Source organism: Cephus cinctus, unplaced genomic scaffold, assembly GCF_000341935.2.
Source record: "Cephus cinctus unplaced genomic scaffold, Ccin1 Ccin1_scaffold0230, whole genome shotgun sequence".
In the NCBI taxonomy this organism is placed as follows: Eukaryota; Metazoa; Arthropoda; class Insecta; order Hymenoptera; family Cephidae; genus Cephus; species Cephus cinctus.
This window is the reverse complement of record NW_014332946.1, coordinates 1095466-1123046: the sequence shown is the minus strand read 5'-3', so window position 1 is coordinate 1123046 and position 27581 is coordinate 1095466. Positions and strand designations below refer to the sequence as shown.

Genomic DNA, 27581 nt, shown 5'->3' with positions numbered 1-27581 from the left:
TCTGTTATTGTATTGCTTTAGATCATCTCAATGTATAATTGATATTCGGATTAAGAAATCTAAAACAAGTAAAATATCATAAAATAATCACTGATATCGACTCCGCACTTTCTACGTTATTGGTATGCAAAATTCGCGATCGAAATATAGACAAAAAAATAGATGCGACATCGACTCATATCACTCTTAAACCTTTATCTGCATTGGTCTACAGATGCTTAATTCATCGTCAATTGTTGGTACCCTGAAATTCGCAGTATCCCTAAGAAATTGATCTAAATAGCTAATACAATGCATTGTATAGACACATTGATAAATTAAGAATGAAAATTTACAAGCAACACGACTTTGGGTACGCACCAATGTATATTTTTTCTATAAATAAAGCATTATCTTATAAACAATAAAATCGATTAATGTTCTCTTGTAAATAGTGTTTATCAAGCAATAGAAGTAACGTCGAATCAAAGTTTTATCCGATAGCGCCCGCGCTCTACGTTCAAGAAGAAACAAACCCTACAAACCCGTGGCGCCGTATAGAAACAAAAGTGAAATGTTCAAGGAAAGAAGCATTTACTGAATTTCCATTGGTAGGACATAAGAGGCAACAACCAATCGACTTTCCGGCCGCAATATCCGGTAGAAATCGAAAAGTATTAAACGCACTGTAGAACGTAAAGTGAGAAAGAGAGAGAGCGCGAAAGTGAAAAAGACAGAAGCGTTGCGATCGATGAGAACAGTTCGTCATCAGTTTCGCTATTCTCGCTCACAGTATTTCGTATATTCGGGTTATATTTTCAAGTGGCCTCTCGCATCGGCGGTAGGCGCGGTATGCACCTCACGGACTTTCTAGTCAAATCAAGAGTCGTACCGTGAGATGGTCGCCATCTTTGCCAGCAGACGGATTTAAAGTAACACCTTTCGATACGGGACGGTGCGGCTCCTGCTGTTTTATGTGTAAAAAGTGATCTCAGCTGAGGCGATATTTCTTATAATTCCAAGTATTCGCGTAATAGCAGGTGACTAAGGTGTACGAGTGACTCGAGAGCCAATCTGGTGTTGGCAAAACGCGAAAACTTCCCTGAGCACGGAAAGAGTAGGGAACGTCCTTCTAGTCGTCGGTCTCGTCGCGCTTATCTTCTCGTGGAATTTGACAAGTGAACTCCAAAATCCACGGGGATAGCTCGAACGCGGGCTTCCTGGTGGACTCACGCTCTAGAGGAGGTCGATTGGCACCTCCATAGGACATTGTGTTGCCCAGGCAGTTTTTATGGTTTAAAATTCAGCCCGGGCAAGATGAGCTGTCAACGCAACGCTGGCAAGATTACGGTGCCGGATGACCTGAGGGATATCCTACTTGAATTCACCATTAGTTATCTCCTGGAGCAACCTGGAGATATTGTCGATTATGCTGTGGATTTCTTCACGAGACTCCGAGAGACTCGTCAAACCCAGCTGATACAGTCCAATGCGCAAACTTGTTCATCTACTCCGGATGAATCTGTTGAGGAAGGTGAGTTTTTGCATTCTACTTTTGATTATTTTAGTTAGTATAACGGGAGTTCGTTATACTCTTTGATTCTTCTGTAGGTAATTTTATTTTTGTTTTGTATATTACATTAGATAATGCTAACTTAAAATATTTTCAGCTACTAAAGTTTTAGTGATGCGAATATACAATCAGGAAAATGGAAAGAGATTAATTGGATTTTGTGAAACCAATTTTGGAGCATAGTTTCACCAATTTCATGTGTTTAATTTATTGTTTAATAAATTATCAATTAATGTTCTAGTTACAAATTCAGTAACATACAATAGAGAATCTCATCAAAATGCAAAAGCGATTTGATGTACTGTTTATTTCAATTTTCTTATAAAACTTTGAACAATGTCATAGTTTTAATCGCAGCCATTGAGTAATTGTAAAACTTGTGATAACATTCTTGACACATATTTTATTCCTTTATTGAAGCAGTTTATCGTACATATGTTTTAGCAGGATAAATATAAAAAAGCATCTCATAAGAGTCATAATAGATAGCATACATGAATGAGATAAGAAATAAATAAGTTTGTTTTTCTCACATTATAGAGAATTAATTTGGTAAACACATTCGCGTGCTTCAAAATTTTAATGAAAAAAACATACAAGAAAATAGAATCTTGCATTATCACAATTATCTTGTTAACATTATAATTTTCTATTATCACTGTCATAAGTGATAAAATAAAGCTTACAACCATTTTGAGACATAATGTTATACCTGATTAGGAAGTTTGAGCTTCTGTGACAACAAATAAAGTTTCTCTATCAACTTCTTAAAGTTCTAAGTAATATAAATTAATAAGTCATGTTCAAGCACATCTGCCTACAGTGTAGATAGTCGTATTCACCAACAAGTCATTTCCAAATAACTTTGGTTATCTATTGTCTATTAATTTACAAACTGCCAACAAATATGGCATTAAGGTGCACAATATTATGTACAACATTATTTGAGAAAATGGGCCCATGCAATCAGATTGTCACTACTTATCTTGTTCCAGAGCAAACTTTATTGAGGAGCAGCTTATTAAAATACAAATAATTAAATAATTATAACTACCACTGTTATTAAAGAAAGGAAAGAAGGTTAGGTGACTAAAGGGTCTTGAGATCTTATTCAATATAAAAGAAGGACTAGTTCAGCGTCGATTTGGCTGGACGCCAATCTATCTAAAAGTGTTTATATTAGATTTTTATTTTTACGCTTACCTCTGGAATTTCCCCCTCTGTTTTTTATTTTAAAAAAGTACGTTCACCTTAGGTACCGAGTCATGTCCCTATTTTTCGAGTTACTAAAATCATATAAATTTTCATGCGTTCACGTGGAACCTGTTTGCATTATATAAAATGTATTTATTAATTTAAATGTAGATACACAGTAGTATAACGTTCGCACGTGGCATTATGTTTATTACACCACTAATTTCAAATCCGTTTATCTCTCTTACAACAATTTAAAATAATCCAATATTTTTTAAGTGCTTTTACTGTACGTCAATCCAGTATTTTCCTATAATCTTGCGGAAATCTTAAGAAATTTTTACTTTGCCGGCAAACCACTTCCTATTCCTAGCATTTAGAATTATCGATCGGTAGGCTTTCTCGTACATACCTACACGAGAGCAGCAAAGCTCCTGCGGAATCTCCGCTCGATATTTTCTCTCCGACATAGCTGCTATAGTCGATGCAGTCTTGTAATAAATGTCAAACACAGAGTCAACTTTGGTACACAAAAAGTTGCATGTCAAGATGCATTATTATAATAACTTAAAACACGATGTCGAAATGCAAATGCATTAAGGAACTAGGCATTTTGATATCCCTTTTTTCTTTATGCACTCTTTTGGCTCCGTTTATTTCTATCAAGTTGCATAGTTTCGTAGACATTGGCGCACCTTCATTAATTTATTCGTAGGACCCGTGGACGCATTGAAACAATAAAGTTTTTCACTGGATTTTAATTTATCTACCATTATTGGTATTTGATTCTCCTTGGGAAAATACCATTGCTAATTGTAAATTTTGCTGAGGCTTATCATGATTTTTCATTGACTTTTCTAACAGGATATATTAGAAATTACGATATTCGTATTGTTCAGTTATATTTATTTCATGAAACTTAAGTGAACTTGGTATATGTATATAGGTTTATTATTGCAAGGCTGGTTGCACTGTCATTCATTGATGTTCTATGATTAAAATCAAATGATAATATTAAGGTTGTCGGTCTTTCATCATTTACTCACGTTCAGTCTCATCGTACAGTATATAGTAGTCATCATGTGAGGCTCAGAAGTGGATTGCTTGATTGATTCAAATTAGTGCTTGAACAAACAACTGAGAAAGTATAGGGCTGACGCGCTGTAAAACGTGGCCGACCTAGAACAAGAAAGTCAAAGGAGGACGTTTGTTAACATTTCTTAATTTAAAATTAATAAGATTGAAGAGTAATCAAGAGAAACAATAATTATTTTTAATTGAGATATTAGAATTATACAATAATCATTTCAAATTTGATCTGCTGCCTCGTCCATTTATCAAATGACATCTGCTTGCGATTTTTATCACTGATACATCTGTCCCCCTCTCTCTCTCTCTCACTCTCTCTTTCTTACGCACATTAATCCTAGAACTCTTATCATACTTTTTGTTTACATTAATTGCCTATCCAAGGGTTTAGCAGATCCAGTACTACCTTAGACTGCCATTTTAGCTGTTGGCTTTGGATTTTAATGTTTTTTTTTTATACGCCAGATACAAATTTGAAAGTGCATGGGAAATATTAATTTCGAGAAATATTTTTGTAGTCATACAAAAACGGAAAGCTTTTAGAAAACGTGAAAGATGAAAAAAGTCACGGGCTTCCCTGGACCCAGCATAACCCATTTTGAGGTTAATCCTTATGAGTGTATCTAATTCGCATTCATAGGCGGTATATGAAAATTAAAAAATGCGAAATTTGTCTCTTTTTTTACTCAATTGTTTACACCTCGTAGTGAAATATCGCAGGGATTTTTCGCTAATCAGTACGTCCAATATTCGTTGAAATTGCTTTTTCGTAAGTGTAGTAATAGGGTAGAAGCCAAAAAAAACTTCGACGCACCTAAACGAACGTTTATCTTTTCTCGCGTAACGTAATGGACTTGACGGGAGTTGAAAAATTTGCACGGAAATTTAAGACTTTACTCCTTATTGAAATTACACGGAAAATGAGGAGAGAGCACTTTTTTCTAACCTCGTCTTACGCGGATGGCAATTTGTCGGGCTACTTTAGCGTACACTTCTTACTTATGATGGAAACGGTCACACGGTATAACAGACAATTATATAGGAATAGCAATAATAATCTAGCGTGAGAGAGAAAAATAAATGCAATTTAGTAAAGCGCTGCTTAATTTCTCGTTCTTTCATTATCTCACGGTCCATTAAGCTCTTAAGGATACATGCGAATCGTAAATTATTTTTAGGTTATCCGTGTACCTGGAAAAGTTCAAAGTTCAAGGCTTGAGCGAAAAGTGATATTACGTTAACTTAAAACTTCAGCATAGACTATAAGAGAAATATTTATGTACGAGAAAGGAAACCGTAAACGTAATAAAGCATTAACGGTAGGTCCAGAACGTTATTTGTGAAACATTTGAATTTGGAGTTATCAGCTGATAACTTCCTTCTACTAGCAGTGAATAGCAGGAGGAAGGAAATAATTATAGAACAGACATTCTATATCTTATCACTCCTAATCAAATTACGTATACGTTTTCTACGCATATATTTAACGTGTGCTGATTCCATACGACAGGCTTTTCAGATTAGACAGATTATTCTATAATTTGCTCAATATTTATTTTATTTATTTATTATTCTTCACGGTTCGTAAGTGATCCGCGGATAAGAGTGATAATCGCGAACGAGAAATTCTCCAGCTTGCACGTTGATGCAAAAGCTCCTTTAATCAGATCACGAAGACGAGGCCGTGCAGGACGATTAAATATTCCTCAAAGTAAACCCATTCGTTCTGTTTTCTCACCTAAAAGTCAGATTTATCGCCGCTTCCCGGGCGTTCGCCCCGTGTAACATTTTCTACTGAAAATAAGCTCGTCAATAGACACAAAGTGCAAGTGAATTAAATACTCAAAAGCTTTCCGTCGCTACTTCTGGTGCCCGCCTTGTTTGTATGCACGGCGAAGCTGCCGCGAAGGAGAAAAATTTGACTCGAGTCGCGCAATCGACGATGTCGAAAGTGATCGACCCCGACGGAGAAACTTGCAAGCAGACAATAATTTTCGGGTTAAGTATTTTCGGCGCGAAAGCTTCGAGCATTCTCGTCGCTCAAAGTGAAAGTGCACCGGGGGTAAATTTTCGAAAATTTGTCAAATTCCAAAAAATTTTTACCTAACGTATCCTGGCCGAAATTTGATTTTTTATTGAACGCGCGTTCACGGGAAGGTAAAATTTTAAACTTTATTGTCGTTAATAAAAAATTTTATTACCTTACGGAATAGTGGGTCTGACGTCACTCCGTCCTATATTCCAGTCACGAAATTCGCACGACGACGCGTCAATATTCGCAAATTCCATTGCCAAGTGTTTCCGACCATTCGATCTCAGAGTTAAACGACATTAGGTCAATTTCGCATTTATTAATTTAGAAAATTTTTTTCTTTTTTTTCTTACTCGAGTGCAGCTGTCCCGTAGCTTCTCAATGATTTACTTGTACGTCGTGCGTGGCGTCATAGCATACCTGCAGATCGTTTTCGTTGGCTACATTTGATTTACGGTGCTTTCTAATGACTACGTTCGCCACTGCTACCTTGTTCGAGTTCTCCTCGCACTTTCTTGTACGTGCTGTTAATATTATTTCGGTCGTAATGGGCGTTTGCTATTGGATAATAGACATGTAGACATATATATGTTGACTCAGGCCGAATCATTACCCGAATCATTATTATATACAGGAATTTATAAAAGAACATAGGTATACGTATATAGCGATGGTTTGTGCTTAACTTCGTTATCTGATACTTGAAATGTCGATATAATTTATTTTTTATTTATTTATTTATTTACGTGCATTCTTCGTCTATTTTTATTACACAAAGAATTGGGTAAGTCGTTCAAATACGTATTAACGTTTGGTCATTGGCAGCGATTGCTACAGATTTGTCAATAAGAATATATTCACGTGATGGACGAATCGGGCGATTGGTCAATTACTTGAAACAAGTTTCTATTACCCAATTGCCTTTGTACGTACCAGTCGACGCGTATCTGATAGAGGGAAAGAAAAATTTTTTAAATCTTATTTTTAATTTTTTTTTTCAAAATTGAAAAATCCATGAGAAAATTTTTCATTGCCAATTATTTTTTTGGCACAAGGTAATAAATGATTTTTCATTGATTTGGCACGCGGTATCTTCGGTTAAAAACCATTGGCAATGGAATACTGTTACGGCAATCGCAAAGGATTCTCGGCCGAATACAAATCGGCATACGGGTTTGCTAACGACTTCGCAAAATTCTTGGCCTACCGGACATTACGGTATTGAGTAATCGGTGGTATGTGGATCGGTAAAATAAAACTAGGTGTAGACTGACGCGCGGTCAATTAAACGGCAGCGATGGATACCGGAATTTTCGAATTTTCAGAATATAAAAAATCAGCTGTTCCGAGTGCCAATTTAATTGGATGACTTAATATTTCTTTTATTAATCGTCGTATTACGTAAGTGCAGCTACCCGTGTTCTCTCCTTCCGCGAATACAATGTAAATATTGTCATCGGGCAAGTGCGACTTTTTCCGTACAATGTACGCGAAATGACGTGGTACTACATTCAGTGGATTTAAATACACGGTACTATATATGTATATATGCGTTTCGAGCTTAAATTCTGAATAGTCGAATCTGGCTCGATTCACCGAATAAATTCAATATTTCATTCGTCTCCCTTGATACTGTTTACGTTGCCTGTGGAAAGCAGAGACGAGATGGTAGTAGTAGTTAGACGGTAGACGGTCAGTTTGAATTTTTGTATTTGCCGAAAATAAATCTAACGGCCCTCGGTTAATGGCTTTGAATATATTCAGGCTAATTATTGTTAGTACCTAATGTTATATTTATAGAAATTACCCAATCACCCGTCCACAGCGCGTTACTCTCATTGTCAGAGTGATTCTTTTCCGAGCTGTAGAAACCTAATTTACCGACCCACCTACAATTACCACTGACTTCCGAACCCCCGAAGTACGAGCGTCTCGTCAAAGACGCTAAAAGTAGTTGCCAGTTGGCTCGTATTCCAATATCTCAAGTTTTATTCGTTTAGAGTCAGCGTGTCTGCTATTAATATAATAGTGAAAATTCTCTGAATTACGTTTGTACGTGACGTATAAATAGCGTGCGCGTATCTGCATACACGGGGAGTTCGTCCCATAACCTAAGTTTGGACGGAACGAAGTGTTCGTGAATTATTTGTATTATCTGTGGAGGGAATTAAAAAGAAATTCGAGAGCGAAGATTACATAGAAAAATCATTGTTATCGGGGTCAAATAATTATTACGAACGAGGTATCTGACGCTTGGTAAATCCTTGCGGCTGCACAGGTGGCCAAAATCCGTCTGTCAAATCTCTTTTTGAATTTCCCGCGTCAAATACGTGGGATCCCGTTAAAGTCCCGATGGTAATTGAATTCACGGTATGAGACAGGGTCTCGTGGCTGCATTGGCTTACGGCCATCGTTCACCTTTTTACAACGACGCCCGGGCGTCGCGATACATTTTACTCGTCGCCGCTGCTTCCCATTCGTCGACTGCTGCACTCGGACACTCGCACCGCGACCGAGTACGTGCCAATGCGCTTGGCCAGTGTTACGAATATAGAACCTAGGAGGCCGTGCAGTCGGCTCGATCATGTTTCTCGAGCCTTTATACCGTTTCTGGAATTCTCAATAGCCAACGGCGGCTTCGCCAGGGTCGAGCTGCACGTATATAGACGTGCATTCGATTACCACGTATTCCGTGTACCCGATTTAACGTGGAACTACCAGCGGGGTCTGGCTGCGTTACGATGGAAGTAACGAGAGATCAGGAAAGTTGTTTAATTTAAGAAAAAGCAAAATTAATTATTTTCTTAAATTACTTCTCTCGCTACATCTTTTATAATTGTATGGAAGTTACTCGGATTTTTCTTGGCAATTATTCTTACTGAAATCTTTTTGCTTGCTGACAGCAATGTACGTTTGTATTTCTCATTTATCAGACTGCTCTGTGTAACTTCCTGGCTATTGTACTTATCGATACGGAACGATACTGGGGATTATTCGAGTAGTGAATTCGATTGTTGATTCAGGTTTAGGGTCCCTTTGTGGCCGTCCGAGTCGCTAAGTTGAAAATGCAATTTAGATAGTAAACGTAGCAGAGGTCGTTTCGAGCGAATCGACTGTAGTGTAGTCATTGCAAGTCCCATTATACCCAGCAGTATAGCACGTTAAAGGTCGTGATTGATGGGAGCGTTTGTCGAGAATGAAAAAAGATCGTCAGGATTTATAAGGGAAAAATAGTTTATTCGATCATTTTAACTGTCAACGTCACTTTTATGCAGATTGGATAAGGTTCTTCAAGGTTTTCGCATTGGCACGACTATTAAATTTCTGCCTTCTACGGACCGAAGGAAAGTTTTTCAGTAGTACCGAAAAGTTCCGTCGTACTCTCTTGACTGTACGATAGAGCGCTGCGCGCGCGAATTACGTTAATAAAACTGAAGGGCTACACACGACGACGGAACTCGACGAAAGGTCTTAGGCGTCCGGAATTCGATTCCCCCGGCCCTTAGTGTCTGTTTCCAGGCACGAACTGTTTACTCTTCGCGCTCTTACCTCCCGGCCAAGTCTAACCTGACATTTAAGACGTCGCTAGGGTAGCCTTTCCGGTGGGTCAATCTCGCTATACTGCGCCCGGTCGTCCGTGACGTCTCAATAATCCAACCCAACCCGAACTAATCCCCCGAGGATACACATTGAATCCTGCGTAAGACCTTCGAGGGTCCCCTGATAATTTACCAGGAACACACAGTCCATGACGCACTGCTCCTAAATGAGGTTCCTGCATGTAAATTCGCCGCAAGTTCAGTACGCACTTACGTACGGTAATCGTGCATGGGGATTCGCATAATTAAATGTCGGAAATTTTGAACACGTGGCCAAGATTCGAGCCTAGTAGTAAATCTTAGCAATCCCGAATTCTCATTGGTCCATATAAAAGCTATCAGGGGTGAATAGAGACTAAACAAAACCTGAATCCTCGGATCGGTACGGCTTTGAAACGGAATCGTTTCTCCCTTTGTCAACAAACCATCTGCGAAAAATAAATTTCTCAATTATTTGGCTGAAGACCGAATAAAAATTTCAGTTAGGGTAGTTTCTATTTAGATTCATCCTACGGATTGCTACTCGGTGTAGTTACTTTGTGGGTACAGCCTGTAACATAGGACGGCAAACTCTTGGGTATAGTGTGTATCTATTATATGTATATATAATATGTACATGTACATGTATATATATATATATATATATACGCACAACCCTCTACTCGCGTCTCTTTGTTTGATCCACCATTAGGCCACACTCTGGTGACGCCTCGTCCTCGCCGTTTTCTGCTCGTTCGGCCGTTCCTAGTCTCCTCTCTGTGTGACATCCCCAACCGTCCTCTAATCCCAACCAACCCTGGTAAACCTGGTTCGTCAGCACCGCCAACCCTCTTCACGTCATCCCCGCAGTGGTGGTAACCTATCCGGCGTACTCGCCGCTAGTCATATAGTTGACACACTGTAGAACAGGTGGTAGAGCCTGCTTAAATATAACGTGAAAGAAATTTAACGAAACTTTGTTTTCCCCCCCACGATTCTTCTTACCCAAGATGCCTTGGGTGCATCGGTTTCGTATTCGGTTTTGAAGTTTCGCGGGCTCTCGCTCAGCGCCGAACGTTATCAAAGTTGAGCATTTCGTAACCACCACAGGCTTAGTCGCTCTTTCGACTAAGGTATGGCGCGCGCGTTCGGGTGCGAGGAATGAAATTTTTTGTCTTCTTCTGTGAAACTAAAAAAAAAGTGCCGTGACGTCCGACTTACCCGTCGTTCGTAAATTTATTCGAACGCCCTCGCGTCTTTACCGAATCCTCTCGGTACGTCGGCGTTCGGGCGTCTCTGCGACGGAATTTGCTTCACGCGCTACGTAATCGTAACAAGCAGTGAACCTGATGAAAAATTCGTATCGGCTAATTAGGCGATACCGAAAGTGCCTCGTCGTCGCCCTAAGGCTCCCTCCGCAACCGGCGACGGACTCGCGCTCTTTACGCCCACGCATAATTATCTCGAGTTGAGAGCTGCTTTCACCGGGCGACCGTCGATGTACTTTTGACCTTCCGTTTACTCTATTAACGGAACGACCACGCTGCTCGGGGCATTGGGACGCGATTTTCTCTTCTGCCTTCCACGTACTAATTGGTCGGGAATGACTTTGATTACTCGACGACGTTATTTGTTTAAGATATATATTTTTTTTCGGCTTCTCCCACTTCATGCTGTTTAGACGTATTTTATTTCCTCGCTGTAATTTCGTTAATGGAACCGAAGGCCACTTTTTTTTCTGGGACGCGGCTGACTTCGTTACTTTGTATAATGGACGTGTACGGCGGGTAAATTAAAATTGTAATTAGTCGAATTCAGGTTTCGATGGTCAATCGTTTCCGGGGCGAGGATATTTATGTACGTCGATGACCGATCCGGTCCGAAACTATGTGTGGAATATAAATTTTGTACGGGGGAAGGATTTCTTTTTAATTTCCGTTCCTACGTATTCACATTGGCGCAGGAGCGCAACTGTTCACTGTGTTTGCAGGCTCGAGTGTACTCTCTCGGCTCGTCGGGAATCGCGATATGACGTCGGGACCTTATCTTGAAAGTGCGATACCTTAGAGTCGGTCAGGAGTTACGCCGAAAGCGAGTAACAAGTTAACGGAGTGATTTGGAAATTTAAAAAAAAGAAACAAGTGTCGAGGAGTCATGATCGCGACTTCGACTAACAAACAGATCGTCCTGGGAGTCTGGGAATACGAGGACGATGGTAATATATGTGTATAGGAGAAGAAAAATCATTTTTATTTTATTTATTTTTTTTATTTTTGTTTACCTCACGTAGATAAAACCAATGCGTATTTAAGCGCTTCACAAGGCGTGCTTTTAATCCCTGGGATTTTTATAGTAGTCACCTTTCAAATGCACGAGTGTCCCGTTCTTTACGTTGGGATAGGTGGGAACAAGGCGCTCGTTAGCGTTCAAAAAGTGACTACCTTAGAAAGGATAGGGAATAAAACGCAATCGCATGTTTAGATTTTCAGCGTACTCGATGCTAAATCGCATCTAGACGAAAAATCCGAAGACGCGGAAGTTGCACGATTGCCGGGAATATCTAGGATACTTCCGGTAAAGCTCGGGAATGCATGAGGATCTTAAAATCTATATATTTTTGCATCTCGTCAGGTCGCTTGCGGCTAGTTTGCAAAGTACGAAAAATTTTGCCGAACCATTGCTCGTGACGGAGAATCGTTTAGAAAAATTCACCCGAGAGGTCAAATGTCAAACATCGATACTTGCGCGAAACATCGAATGCATCCGCTGCATAAGGAAGGCCTGTTGCAGTTTGTTGAAGATTTGCATAGACTGCACAGTATACGGTAAACGATACTTGGGTCTGGTTTTTCTAAAAGCTGCATCCTACCAGAGTTCCATCGTTGCACGTGGAACTTCGAGCGCGTTTGCCTTTTGATTGCGCTTTGTGCAAATTTGATCAATGCAACCTGGATGACAATCCGTTGCATCGAGGCAACTTTTTCGATACGCGGGGAGACGGAGATGAATGACCTGTATTAGGAAATATTTTTCTGACTAAAATTTTCTTTGTATATCCTTTTTTTAATTTTTTCGTTTTCTCCTTTTAGAACCACCCGTCGGCAGGTTTGCCTCCAGGAGGAAGAGCGTCTTCGCGGAGACTTATAATCCTGAGGAGGACGAGGAGGAGGAGGGGGCCAAGGTAAGTTAACAAAATTATTTTTTTACTATCTTTCCAGGGTTACACTTATCACTATAGTGATAGTCGCGAGCAGAGAAACTATAGCTTCTCTGTTCGCGACTTCGCACGCGGTTCTTACGACTTTTTTGACATTTTTTTTTTTCACCTTAGCCCCTCTTCGACCTGTCGTAATCACGCGTAGACTGTTATCCCTTAAAATCAGAGTTAATCGTCAGCGAAAGAGTTTTTCAAAATTCGTTCAGTGCTTTTCGAGTTTTGAGCTGACGCCCATAGTAGAAACATACTTCTTATGTAGATTATATATAGAATGTAAGTCAACAAAATTATTTTTTACTATCTTTCTAGTCTTACGCTTACAACTAGCTTCTCTGCTCGCGACTTCGCACGCGGTTCTTACGACTTTTTTGACATTTTTTTTTTTCACCTTAGCCCCTCTTCGACCTGTCGTAATCACGCGTAGACTGTTATTCTGTAAAATCAGAGTTATCTGTCAGCGAAAGAGTTTTTCAAAATTCGTTCAGTGCTTTTCGAGTTTTGAGCTGACGTCATAGTAGAAACATACTTCTTATATAGATTATATATAGAATGTATACATATAGCAGTTAAGACAGACAGAAAACTTTCAAAGCTCGGCAAACCTTTCGTAGGCGAAGACCCGTTGACTTTTGATCTGACATTTCGTTCGCATTGATATTCCGTCGCTCCGTGAAAGCTACCTTAAGAACAAAGGGCACAACACGTATACTTGGAAAGTCTCTCTACTAAGCCCAAAGCAATTTTCATTCGGTAGATATTTTACTACATTTCATCTGTATGATTTTCTTTTGGGGGGAGGGGACATAATTTAGACTCGCGGTGTGACAGCCCCTTCAAGTTTAAGAAATGTTTTCGAGCGTAACGTAAATTTTCCCCTCTTCGATTCACCTTAAAAATTCGTGGCTGAATTTCCAGGTACATTCCTGGCGCATTGCTATGTAAGTTCCTTGCGCAAGCCTCAACAATTCGTAGCTGAATTTGTATGCTCGGTACGTTCGTACAGTCATTAACGTTATTTAGTATGAAGACAGTGAGGCTGAATTTTGAGATCATTTTCTTATTTTACGAAATAGCACCACTTTCACGTTACACGTGCACTCCCGAAAGAGTCGTCGGATCGGTGTACTATTTTTCGTTCCTTGTGGTATATCGCAACGATCAACTCTATTCATAATTCTTACATTTGTACAGACGTGTCGTTTGTTCGTATGTTTCTCGTAAAGTGGATAACAAAATATTGCGAGGATAATAAAATGCAGTCTTTATCATACTTTACTCAGTAAGACTCGTACCGCTGGTAAATCCCCCAAAGACCTTCTATCCGTGCAGTTTGAATTTCTTTCAATGGATCCTTTTCTGTCGCTAAGACTATCCCTTTGTTATCTTCGACCGAAGCTATTCTATTGGCCAGGTGCTGCAGACGCGTTATGTCATCGTAATTTCTGGCCTTTGAAAGTCGCCAATACGGAATGACAATTGGCCGAGTTATGCAGCGTTACAGTGTGCGAGACAGTGCGTTATGGCCCTATGCAAATTAACGTGGTGTTCCGTACGGGACTGAATTATTAATGAAACGTATTTTCTTTTGGTCTACCTCAAAGCGTTTTTACGGTGGTTCGTTTCGTTGTTTTTTTTTTATTTTAATTTTTCTTCTTCTTAATATTCCCTTGCAAAGAATTTTTTTAATACTCGGGAGGGTCGATAAAAATTAGTCGGGTGTACTCTTGCCGAGTGTAGGGACGGATGTTGTTATTACGAAAAGTATAAATTATGGAGTTGTAAAAATTGTTGACCCCCCTCCCCCTCCCCTCCACAGGTACGCTCCGCTGCGCGCAAAGTGGGTGGGAACGAACGGCGAAGAATATTTTTGAAAAATGTTTCCAACTGAATCGCGATACGGGATGGCTCGGATAATTCAGATGCGCTGGCTGAAGCGACCGGTGTCTGGGATCCATCGTTGAAAATGTTATACTGGGTGTAAATAAAATAGGAACGAGTGGGGTGACGACGGTGACGACGGTGACGTGACGGTGACATGGTCACGACGGGACCATGCAGATTTGTGAAATAAAGAAATTAAGCGCACTGCCACTTACGGCCACTGGTCGTGATTATTAGGGTTATGTTTACTGCGGCGCACGCGGCGATTTGATCGATCCCACCGAAGAGAAAGCGTAGGACGTTTCCAAGCATAATTATTTACATGCTTCCCTTGATATTTCTTCGATTATTCGACGTCGCCCTGAGCAACGGGGGATGATGAGCACGTAATTAATAAAGAGCGGAAATCAAATTGGAATTACGAATATAAATTTGACGCGTCCTACGTCGTGTACGTAGAACAAAATTGTTTGAAAGCATCGGGAAGTGTCTCCGTGTCCGTCGTTATATTTATAGGTATGTTAATTAAAGTCCCCCCCTTTATGGGTCGCGTGACTATTAATCACTATAATTAAATGTAAATGTACAATAAGTATTTAGCATAACGTTCCTTCTCCGGTGTCGCGTCGTCGACTTCGTCAACGGCGAACCGTTCCGTCGCGCCGACGGCGACATCTACCTTGGACTTAAATAAGTTCGTGCCCTTTCGAAATGGGATCCCTTACGGTTACCTTAGGGCGAATCCGTAAACGGCGATCGACCGCATTAGAAATTTTCGCTCAACGACGTTCCACCTCCATTGCACGTTATAAATAGCTTGGGCGCTCGTTTAAAGGTAGTCTCACACTAGGTACGTAGGCACGTAAAAACTTAGGTAACCCGGTGTCAAATGATTTTTCGTGGTTTTAATCGCGTCGATCTCGTACGTTCAATTCGATACGGATATTCGAGGCAAGTTTTTACGTCGCTCACGGCACCAAGGAAAATGTGGGAGGAGAAAAAGGAGATAGTGTCACCGTAGTTACACGATTCAGCTAGTAGCTGACGTGTTATGTAAAAAGGCTGTGTTTATGACGTAGTCGCGGACAAGAACACACGGCGGAAGAGCAAGATGACGAGACACAGCGAAGAGGCTTTCATTGATTTTAGTCAAGTAGCACCAGAACTACTGGTCTACAACGTAACGTTACCCTTTCGGCATCCTAAAGTCCCGTTTCCACTTAGCGAGCGACTTTGCCTCGCCCAATAAAGCACGTAATCATTTTCGTTCCTCGGAATGCTTCCTCATACCTATTCGCGTTCGTTTGACCCAGTTACCAAAAGTATTAAGGATTTTGTCAATATAGGAATTTGAATTTTGAGAAATATATACGTTAAAGAATTTTTGAAAATGCTATAAATCCATTATGGCCATCGAGGCTGCAGCCGGCGATATTGGCGTCTTTTGTGCGGCGCTTACTATACTAGAGGGTTGTATCAAGCCCACGTCCCTGCATCTGCTTAAGCGTAGATATAGCATGGGCACACACTGTAGGGTGTAGCACGAAGGAGAGTCGGGAAGCCAGCCAGGCTAACTGCTTGCTTTTGCTTGACGATGCGTGCGAACAACGTGCCTTTGTGACGTCAGCGAGCGAGTTAACACGTGTTCGATAACTTGCAGGTATAGACGACTTACCTATCCGCCTAGAGCCACCTACCCGTGTACTTGTTTAAATAGAGACTGCTCTCCGCACGATGATCCAGGAGACAATTGGTCTTTGTTTAATATTTCGTTCTCGTTCTGTTCTTTCGGTTTAAATGAAAACATACCGATATGATGTACCTAGTAACCCAGTTAGACGGCTCTCAGACGCAGCAGATCTCTGGTACTCTTTCGATATCACCAGCTCAGAATTGGTATTATAGGTATGTATATTTTTCTTGCTGGAGATGAAGTTGTGGGTCTTGACTTGATGTTCAAAATGGCAGCCATACACATAAGCAACGCTTGTGCGACCTGGACGCCGATATAGGAATTTCTCTCGTATATTCGAAAGTTCAACATGGCGGTCGCGCACTTCCGCAAAAGCTCGACTGTACGCGATTTACACCTGGAAAGTCAAAGCGGCTATTTTCGGCCTCGTCGAATGCTTCCGTGCCTTCTTCCTTGTTACTTAGTTCCTTGGGATTTTATTGTCCTGCTCTGCGAACGTTCTCGTAATCGCTACTATGTCGCGTTCACAGATTTACATTCTTTGCCGGACCTGATATTCTTTTTCTTCTTTGATATTGCGCAGTTTATACCCAAGCGATATGTTTGTTGGAAACGTGTACCGTACACGCCAGGAGACGGATGACTATCTTTAGTCGCTTGTTGTAAATTCAAAATGGCGAATAAACGCTGGAAGCTTCGTATAATTTTATATGAAGTGGTCGTGGGGACTGTATGGGACTTTTTGTTGGACTTTTTTCTATGCTGCCTTAAGGGATATGACAACCACGTGACGTCACGTTATACCGAGACACCGATTGGCCAGTATCTCCTGAGCTGGGTATTGACGTCACTGCTGTCTAACACGCCGATTGGCCAATAACGTTTAAATTAATATCGATGTTGTCGTTAACATTGAAGAATTTTTCGACCTTGTCTCCATGCTAATTACTGTCAAAAATCATGATTTCCTTTCGACGTAACATTATTTTATATCGTTATATATCACCTCACGAATATCCATCGTATAATATGTCTTGTTATTGTTGCAGATGGTACATCCAAAGAGTGACGAGCAGCGACAGAGGCTTAGCGAGAGCGTCAAAACAATTCTTCTATTCCGCGCCCTAGATAAGGTATATATACTAATCGTTGTGTGAAGAATTTTTTTTTAGTATGCGTATAGCATGCTATTCAATTTCATGCGTGGAGTATATAATCCGAATATTACAATCATAAGTAGTTCTTGTTCAATGTTCAAATTCTTGCAATCGCACGATTCGCAATGAGTATCGTGTGTTTCTTGATGTCAGAACGACATTTCTTAGTTACCGAAACATATTTCCGATCACGTTTCTAAACTTCTTTTCTTCGTGTTTCTCGTCTGGCTCTATGCCCTCGTAGAGGGCCAAGTGTCAGATTTCTGAACTTGACACGAATACAAAGAAGACATTCTTCCAATTCTGGCATTGCAATTCCGTAAGACGTCGTCATATTGGTTACGTTTTGCTCGGTTGTTATTTTTTTTATTCTTCTTATCCCTTGTTTACTTGCATCCCACGTTATTTCCTACGTATTTCCAAAGAGCTCCATTTTCGAAACCACGCGTATACTTTGTGTGATAAAATTCGAATAAGCTTTATGAAAATTACGTGATTGATACTTCGTAGGAATTTCGTTGGACTTGATCTGTCAAAATAATATATTTTACTCGCGGACCCGATGTTTAAATAATTGAATATAGTTTTGAGCAAAAAAAGTCAACTCACAATGTATCTTATATTACACTCTTATAAATTACAAAGTTCCATTTTGAGTCTATGATCCGCTCCCCAGTCCATCTTAACGATCTGAAGTAGACGGGCGGCCATCTTCTGTACGGATCTTTAGTACGCGATATTCCCGTCGGGACGCCCTTCCGAGTATCGTCAATGTAAACATTGCGTAGCCCCTGCTTACATATCTACATTCTTATGCTTACACAAGCGACGCACCCACATACAGTATATATTTCACACACGCATACGAGCGACCGACGTGTTTACCAGTTCCTTAGGACAAAGAGAAAAGAGCCATATAGAAAAGAGAGTCATATGGAAATTTATAAAGTAAAAATGACGTTAGCCCCGGTATTATTATATACGCGAGGTTCCGTAATCGAGCCTGTAAATTTCCAACTTACGTCCATGCGCAATATAATCTAACGAGTTACAACCTTTATTTTCAATTTCTCTGATCCCTGCGATTTTTTAAAACCTCCACCTATCTGCGTAACGTGCACGTGACTGGCTGCAGTGTTATTAGTCTCGGTTGTCCTATCATAATTTATTTCACCAATTATACCCACGCGCAGACACCTGCTACGAGGCTTTTGCCTTCAAATTATATTACAACCGCGCCTTATACTCTCTCGGCTATCTTCGACAGCACAGGGGTTCGGTGCACGTAACATTACACGCTGATAATATGCACAGTCTTATATCATTTTCCGCTCTTGTTTACGTTAACTTGTATCCGTCTTAACACTCGTCCCAAGTGGTTCATTTTGTACGCGTCGTTTATAAGGACTGTTTCTTTTTTTCTAATTTGGTTACAACGCTATGGGTATACATTTTCTCGAAGGGGTCTCTACGGCGAATCTTGAGTCCGGCCACAGAGCCAGGGAACGTTCTCGAAGGTGACCTTAACCCGGGAGTGGGTCCGCCAGCTCTGTCTCTGGGACACTGAAACTCGATGTTTTTCAATAAAATTCGGTTGACGATTCCTGAGCCAAGAATGGATTCAAATTTTGCGTCAAAACTCACGCGTGCTGTCTGATTTCTTAACACGCCCGAATATTTGTTGACGACGCTGACGGTATGATCCCAGTAGCGTACTCTCCCTGCTTTAAGTCTACTTCGAATTGGCCTCCTTCGCCGCAAGCTATAAATTGTCCGTTGTTTAATCCTAGTATAACGGTATTGCCGATGTCTCACGGGTATGCAATATTCCGATTAATAACGTCGCATCTAGAAGCAACATTAAGCCATTTATCCACGTTACTCGGACATTGCCGAAGGCACGCTGTGCGCTCGTGCTGGTAACCTAACCTAAAATCCGTGGGGAACGTGTCTACGTAGCGTTTTGAACTATTGCCGGGTAACGAAGCTCGGCGTAGAGTACGTGTAGAGTACGTCACGCTTGGCTACGTGTTCTGTAAGGTTATTGCCGAGAAATGGACTGTTGCGCAAGACGATGACTTTGACAATGACATTAACAAGGGGATAAACAATAACGTTAGCATAAACTTGTTCAATTTTGCTCTCTCTTTTTTTTCTTTTTACCTCTCTCTCTCTCCCCCCTACCTTAGCGTCCCTTTCACGTAGCAGCGGTGGCGTTCCTGCAATGACGCGGGAAATTTGAAACTGCCAGAGGCGGATCCTCAACTTATGTAAAATACATGTGCAAAGAAAAGCATTTGGGATGTCGATCGATCCTTTGATGGATTGGGCAAATATACGTTACCCGGCAAATCGTACCACTCGGGTCGATTCGTCGGCGTTTCTGGTATCGGTCGGTCGCTCCTGTAATTTCACCAGGGCAATAATCTCGGGCATGCGAGGTAGACGGCTCTTGCTCTAAACGCGTGATCAATGCTCGGTGCGAATAACCCAGATGTATTTCTGCTGCCACTCGTTCGCTCTATTCCTGCTTGGGTGTGTATTTTCATTGACATTTACGACTCTGACGTTTCGATCTGCGAACATTTGCAATCGCGAGTTATGAAACGGCGCCGAACTGGAACCGCGCAGACGTCCAAAATAGTACTTCACTATTGTGGCACTAGAGGCGCTGTAGGTCTTGTCGGATTCCTCTTATCTTTCTTTTATATATTTAGTTGCTTGAAACTTTTTTTTTAACGTTTCGTGAGACAATTTTCTCGTTAGAAGGTATATGGACTGTTACGAGGGTATCGGGTTTTTTAAACATTTTTTTGAAAATTCACGTACACCCGAATTTGGAGTTCTGCACGGGATTCGAGGGCTTCCTGAAATGACCCTCGTTCAACGGTGTCTACTTGTGGCTCGATGGTATTGGCGGTTTGAATTTCGCGCTCGATTTTCTATCAATAGCTTTTTTTCTCTCTTTCTCTACTTTGACGGTTTAACGAATCGAATGGCGCTTCTTTGAGCAGTCTCTATGATCAGTCGTGCGATTTCAGGTCTACTTTGTCAAAGGGAATGGTCGCTGTCTCTTTCTTTTTATATTTTAATGATGGGGGACGGACCAAAATTGGACTTCTATTTTTATTCCGAACCGTCCAGCGATCTCTCTGGTCGAGACATAAATTTACCTGTACGAGAGACTCTAATCCGTAAGGATTCAATAAAATTGCTTTTTCGATATCACGAAATATTTAATTTCGCTAGATTTTAACGTCGATCTTGTTGACAATGGCAAAAACTTTTATTTCAGAAAATGTCCTAAATATACTTGCGCATCTTCGTTTCGGCCATTTTCAATGTTGCTCGAGTTGCGCGATAATTGTACAATTAAAAAAAAACAATTTTATCATTAGAACTGCCCACGTGGCGAAAGTTACGTAATTACCGTTAGTCGCGCTAAATTTGGAGAATTTTGGATGTTTATTTCGAAGAAAAAAAATTTGCGAACCCCATTAAAGCGTGAACGTATCTTTGTGTGTTTAGGAACAAATGGCCGATGTCCTGGACGCGATGTTCGAGAAGACTGTCGAGGCTGGTGAATTTATTATACGACAAGGTGACGACGGTGACAACTTTTACGTCATCGAGAGGTCAGTTAATAAAAGAAAGCGAAAAAACAATTAAATTAACCGACCCATCTACATATATACAGAGCATCCCATCCAACGAGTCGAATGGGGTTGCGTCGTCGCCCTTGTCTGACAGCCCTGCTTTCCCACCCGTTCGGAATGTCTTTGTTCGATTAGTGGGAAGTGGGACGTGGGGAAGTGTCACTGCACTTTCACCCTTATCAATTTTTAACAATACCAAACAATGCCCACGGGCTTGACTCTTGCCGGTCTAGGCCGCAGCTCTGCTCAACTCGTTATACGGGACACCCTGTATATCGGTGGTCAGCCGTTAACACCCAAATAAAATTCTTAGCACGTGCCTATAAGCGATAAAACATATTGTACCGATCATCGCCATTGGCTGTTTCAGGGGGAAGTTCGAGGTCTACGTGAAGGAAGCTTCGGGTAACGATACTCTGATACACACGTATGACAATAGCGGTGCTTTTGGAGAGCTGGCCCTTTTATATAACATGCCACGAGCGGCAAGCGTGAAGGCCGTCACACCAGGAACACTTTGGGCCATGGACAGACAGACTTTCCGTCGTATACTCCTGAAGTCTGCCTACAAGAAGCGCAAGATGTACGAGGACCTGATCAACAAGGTTCCCATGTTAAAGTCATTGGAGGTTCGTAGAACGGGTGACGTCCCGATTATTCGCCTTTAATATAATTCACGACCCCGAGTCGTTTAGAGTAAACAAGACGAACGAATAAATCGTTTTAAAATACATTCTTAAGTCGTACGAGCGCATGAATCTGGCGGACGCACTGGTGCCAAAACACTTTTCCGACGGCGAGAGGATCATACGACAGGGAGACATAGCCGACGGGATGTATTTCGTTGAGGACGGCGTAGTGAGGATCACCAAACTCGGTGACAACGGCCGTGAAGTCGAGGTTGATATCTATTTTATTTATTTTATATTCAATCCATACGCTTGTCGTACGCCCGTCACCTGTTGGCGGAGAATTTGCATTGAGGATACTCGAGTTTGAGTTCCTCGGGGAGGCACTTAAGTTTTACATGTGTAAATCACGAGGTTGTCTTGCTTGTAGATCAATCGCGTACCCGCCGGTGGATATTTGGGAGAGCTGGCTCTCGTTACGCACAAGCCTCGTGCAGCTTCGGCCTACGCCGTTGGAAACGTCAAGCTGGCCTGTGAGTATGCGACTTCCGTTAAGCGAGAGGGAAACGCGAAGGAAGTTACATGAGAATCTTTGGAAAGGATATGAATAATATTTTTGAAGGTTATTTATTTTTTCTTAACCTCTTTTTTATATCTCCTTCTCTTTTTATACAGTCCTCGACGTGGAAGCATTCGAGCGCCTCCTGGGTCCGTGCATGGAACTAATGAAGCGCAACATCGACGACTACGAGGATCAGCTCGTAAAGATATTCGGCAGTAAAACCGATATATCCGATATCCGATGAGCTGCCGCCGTCACGGAACATCACGACGCGACGCTGCATCGCGGAAAGTCGAACCGTACCACGGCGTTTAATGATCAGAAACTTCTACCACCCGCTTGTGAACCTCATTCAAGTATTTTAAGTAAACTTCTAAAGACGACGCTCGTACGTTCGCGCGCTAATTAGAGAGTCCCCCCCTCACCACCCACGTGCGTGTACACGAGAGATATATTCACCGTATGTCACACGGCTATGTTTAACCATTTGTTATACCGCTGTAGAGCATTGAATGCGACTGGCCATTGTTAATAGGACGTTTGCGCTGCGGAAGTTGACTGCGCCGTCTAGCGGGAAATTGGGTAAACGAAGGTGCGTCGAAGGGTGTACGAGAGGCTGGGGGGAGGGACCGGCGACGATCTTCGCTACTTACGAGAATTTTTGCTCTGCTTCTCTACTTGCTCTCGTTGTCCGAGTGCTGACGAATTTACTTAATGCGTCCGTCTGCTTTGTTTTTCTTTATCTCGCGGTTTACGATTTTCATGCACTCACTGCTATTTAATAATTAGTCAACGTACTTTCGATGTCCGTTCTGTCGTTATTTATTCGTTCTTTTTTTTTTGTCATTGGTTTCCTTTTTCTTTTTCGTTTAATTTTTCTTCTATTTCACGGTTACGCGCTCGAGTTCTCTGACTGTGCCTGCGAATTCACTCCGAGAAGCACGTGGGGAATCTGACTGAAACGGTTCTGCGCAGAGGCGAATTTCAAGCTGAGCACGCACGGTACGGGATAATGAATATAAATATGGCGACAAATCTTACTGTAGATTTCGCGATCGAGCGTCACGCACAATTCGCTTTATCACGGTAAACGGCGTCGAAGGACGCGAGCAAAGCTTTCGCGTCGGTATCGACGCGTCGTCGAGTATCTTTATCGCTCCGCGTGTTTCTGAGATAAGAGAGTAATGGGCCAAAGTGGAAGATTAAAAAAATCGTATTAATATGAAAATTGCTCTGAGAGAAGAAAAAGGGGTTAAAAGCACATATATATATATATATATATATACACAGCGAATCTGTGTATATTTTTCGAATTCGCATTATTAGAAGATCGCCGTCTTCTAGGGGGAGAAAAAAGGGGAAAAAAAAACGTGGCACGAGCATTCGATGTTTTTCAATGTTAAATCTTCGAGTTTGCAGTCGTCTACATTCGTGCTATGAAATCCCGATGTTAGACAAGTAGAAATCGTCTGCTTTCGAAGTCCACCGATAGTTCATTATTAACGATTCACTTATTTCTTCTTTTTTTTTTTAATATTGCCACAAGATAAGATTCTCTTTGTCTTTTTTTTCCTTTTTTTTTTTATCTTGATTCAGATGTTTTTCATCCTCTCTCTTTCTTCTACTCTTATACGCAGATTTACTCTTACACACACCCATGCTTACACAACTGTACATGTATACTCACTATCCACATAGATCTCATTCAATTTATGTTTATTATTTATGGAATCTCTTGACAAAGATCTTTATATTTTCGTACCGTCAGGTTCAACGGTTGAAGCGGTTTTCTTTTTATAGCGAATTTGTTATTCTTATCTTAAATTACACGATTGAACCGTTTCTGAAAGTATTCAGCTTCGAGGTATACGTTCGATTGACGATCGCGAAAGAATTCCCACTTCCTTTACGATTAGGATTAAGATTGAATTTGTTGGGTATTACAGAAATACAAGAAACGACATATGCGTCGCAGTATTGTTACGGTAATCGTTTCGACGTAATGGCGTGACGTATGTCGATCTTAAAAGTGTCTCGAATGCGTAAAAGCGTAAACGAGTATCGATTTAGGAATAATGGGTAATCTCGCGAGTAGCCGGTTACTATGGAAGCAACCAGCTATGTGTTTTATTAGCCCGAAGTAAAAAAAAAAAAAAAACAGAAAAGGAAGAGAAGTATTATTAAATACGTAAATTCTTCATTCGATGTTTCAAAGCGAGAACAATCGTCGACGCCATTTTATGTGTTCTTTTTATCCAAGCGTCTTCGATCTTGTTATATTTTTTCAACCATTTCTCTCTCTCTCTCTCTTTTTAACAATCCACTTCCATTTCCGAAATTTTTCTTTGTTCTTGTGATCAAGTTTTTTTTTATTCGTTCTCTTTTAAATTCTTCGGTTTCTCCCGCTCCTGTCTCTCGTGTCTCCCTCTCTGTCAAACGAAAAAAAAATTCTCCTCAACGGTAATACTGTAAGAAACGTTACTTGTGTCGAAAATATGTAAACAGTATGATAGCAAAGTAAGAATATCGCGAGAGAGAGAGAGAGAGAGAGAGAGAGAGAGAGAGAGAGAGAGAGAGAGAGAGAGAGAGAGAGAGAGAGAGAGAGAGAGAGAGAGAGAGAGAGAGAGAAATCGGAAAAAGAGTAAAGAAAAAAAAGAAAAAGAAAAAAGAAAGTAGCGTCAAGCTATCGCACGAAGACGTACGATTAGCTATTCAGTATTTTATTTCTCTTTTCTTTTTATTAAAATTTCTTTAAAACTCGGCCATCAACGCGAACAAAGTCCATCAAGAGGGAGCCACGTTCCTCATCGTCCTTTTTCTACCTGCGCCCGACGCGTCGTGTCGCTTTCTCATTCACGAGGCTCCACGAGATCTTTTTTAACGTAATAACTCGATGCTCTGCGATCGAGCAAATTGGCGATAAGGTAACAGTCGCTTACGACAATCCCACAGTGTTACTCGAACGCCATTAATCTCACAATGGTCGTTCGTTGTTTGCAATAATAACCTAAATCCAGCTGGTACGACGTTTCAGCCGGGGGAGTAACGAAGAGGCATTGCTCCACTGAAAAAGAAAGGACCCCCTCCCCCTCACCCTATTTCTTAACTATCTTGTATCTAATTGTACTATACTCGTCGAATTTTTCGACGTATGGACCACGTTTCGACGACCTCCAATGTCCATTTTTTCTAAGATAAAAAAAAAAGAAAAAATTAAGAAAAGAATCGGTTCGGCGCGCGCTGATCGTCGTTACACGAAACTAGCACTCTTAGAGGCTATGGGCCAAATTCTTGTGACGAACGAGGAAGACGAACGGCAGTTGAAGTGATGCGTGTATTTAAAAACAAAAGTAAATAACGAACGCTCGACTGTATCATATACTTACATTGCGAATGTAACTCCGAGTGTAAATGTGAGATTGCGTGTGACTGCATACCGTCTTTACTTGTCCGTCTGTGCGCGAGTGCGTTAATCTAATTGTGAGTGGAGTTGCTAAGGGCAACAGTGTCCAAGAACGTTCAGGAGCGTGACGAATGGGGGGTGGTGCCCTCGCGGAAAGTCGACAATATTTATTAGTCGACGGAATTTTCGTGCTTTCGCTGTTGCGCTTCTATCTGATCGAAACGATCCTTCGGTGTTCGACGAACTGCTCGGTTTTTTTTCCTCTTTTTCCTACCGTTCCGACAGTTACGTCATTCGTGCGATCGGGACTCGCGCGTCGTGAATTTCTTACCTCGTCCCAACCTCCGGGACCTGGCGACTTGCGTTTTTCGATCTACGATCACAGGGTTGCAGGATCCTTTTTGCGCTTTTCTTATATTAATCGAACGCGTCACGCACGTATGCATGCGCGCGCACGACGACGCACCCATTTGGGCATTAATACGCACTATTGGTACGCACAGAACTCCTACGTGTATATACTGTATCTGCTCATCTTCGTCGTCCACTGTGAAGCTGATATAACGAGGATTTTTCCTTTTAACGGCGTAACGTGCGTCTCTCGGTCGGAGGTCGAAACTTCGTTACATGCATATGGTCCGGTGGGAAAGTAGGAGAAGCTGCTGTCTGTAATGTCGCGCATGCGTTTTACTTGTTTTGAGAATATTAGAGAAATACAAAAAAAAAGAGAAGTAGAGAACGAACCAACGTGCGAATAATCGTTTAGGAAATGTAGCGCTTACAGAAGGCGTCTCTTGGCGGATAAAGCGGATATAGAAAATTATACAAATTCGAGTACCCTGAGCTCTTACGGAATTTAACAAAAAAAAATGTTTCTTCCGTCTTCGGAGGCGTCCGTTAGCACAATGGATATTAACTTTTATTTTCGTTTCCGGGACTTTCCGCATTTCCTGCGTCGACCCTATCGGAAGAGCGAATGAGAAAAATAACATTGTTAACGCCGAGTCGATCGCGAAACGTCGCTTCTGATTTATAAAATTATCGTAGACGAAGTCCACACGGTCAAGGCAATAGCTGGTGTGCAATAGCGATGGTGTTTATATGTTCAATGTGGCGAAGAATTTGCGACAAGAAAAAAGGAAAATTCGCTTTTGCATACTTCCGGTACGCGAACCTGAGTTGGATGAGTCGCTGAGTCATTGGCGACGGTCGCGTGTATATCTCTGGGAGAGAATGGAAGAGAAAAAAAAGAAATATATAGTAATAGAACAAAGCGAAGAAGAAGATAATGAGCGTGCGTGTGTTGCATGTTTAATATATATTTAAAAGAGAATTAATATAATTGTCGTAGTAGTATTTATTTTTTATTTTCATCTCCAATGCTGCCAATGAAAACGGTATTGAGCGTAGCGCGACGAATAGAAGGGGACAAAACACATTGACACACGCCACACGAATATCTCTGTCTTACCCTCAGGCACCTCTGCCCGCCATTTTACCTCTCATATATATATATATACGCATCCGTGCATACAAAGTAACGCAATGAGGATTCGCCGTGCGAAATCAGCAGGAGAAAATTTATGCATTAGGTGCACTGAGCATATAGGCAAAAATTAAGTAGCGTTTTCACGCGGAGGGGGGATAAAAATAAAGGAACGATAAGCGCGGAATTTTATTTTATCTCAAAATCAAAATTGCGTCTTCTCGTCGAAGAATATGTAAACAGCGAATAGCGGGGGAAAAAAGTATACGCGAAACGAAGCGTACGAAAATCGAACAAGAAGAGGAATCGGTTCGCGTGCGTTTCGCTCTGCGATAATGGTTGAAATAGGAAAAAAAAAAAGATCTGTTCCAGATCTGTGTCCTGAAACTTTATTGGCGGATGAACAAAAAAAAAGAAAGATGAACAAAAAAATGTAATTGGGTCACAATCGA

General features: G+C 41.1%; 1 protein-coding gene and 1 long non-coding RNA gene across 5 annotated transcripts; one reads left to right on the top strand and one right to left on the bottom strand.

The window, feature by feature from the left end:
* The first annotated feature begins 652 nt into the window (after positions 1 to 652).
* On the top strand, positions 653 to 24450 carry LOC107265681 (cAMP-dependent protein kinase type II regulatory subunit). Of its 2 annotated transcripts, none has more exons than XM_015735392.2 (8): positions 653 to 1513; positions 12535 to 12626; positions 17286 to 17369; positions 20922 to 21028; positions 21420 to 21678; positions 21791 to 21949; positions 22109 to 22211; positions 22354 to 24450. In XM_015735392.2, the coding sequence occupies exons 1-8, from the start codon at positions 1297 to 1299 to the stop codon at positions 22482 to 22484; spliced, it is 1152 nt and encodes a 383-aa protein (XP_015590878.1). In that variant the 5' UTR covers positions 653 to 1296; the 3' UTR covers positions 22485 to 24450. The 2 variants fall into 2 exon arrangements, with proteins under 2 accessions (XP_015590878.1, XP_015590879.1); XM_015735393.2 differs by lacking the exon at positions 653 to 1513 and adding an exon at positions 10345 to 11660.
* Positions 3636 to 16453, bottom strand: LOC112494043. 3 transcript variants are annotated; one of them, XR_003059119.1, is made up of 2 exons: positions 16366 to 16453; positions 3636 to 3925 (listed from the first exon to the last, which is right to left on the bottom strand). It is a non-coding gene; the product is annotated as an uncharacterized LOC112494043 (long non-coding RNA). The 3 variants fall into 3 exon arrangements; XR_003059118.1 differs by lacking the exon at positions 16366 to 16453 and adding an exon at positions 8107 to 10314; XR_003059117.1 differs by lacking the exon at positions 16366 to 16453 and adding an exon at positions 8119 to 10314.
* Positions 24451 to 27581: the final 3131 nt, after the last annotated feature.

What these genes read in the sequence shown, in the direction of transcription:
- LOC107265681 (XM_015735392.2), top strand. Translation starts at nt 1,297, where the DNA reads ATGAGCTGTCAACGCAACGCTGGCAAGATTACGGTGCCGGATGACCTG. An exon ending in GGATGAATCTGTTGAGGAAG is followed by an intron (nt 1,514 to 12,534) that starts GTGAGTTTTTGC and finishes TTCTCCTTTTAG; the next exon opens with AACCACCCGTCGGCAGGTTT. An exon ending in AACTTTTACGTCATCGAGAG is followed by an intron (nt 21,029 to 21,419) that starts GTCAGTTAATAA and finishes TGGCTGTTTCAG; the next exon opens with GGGGAAGTTCGAGGTCTACG.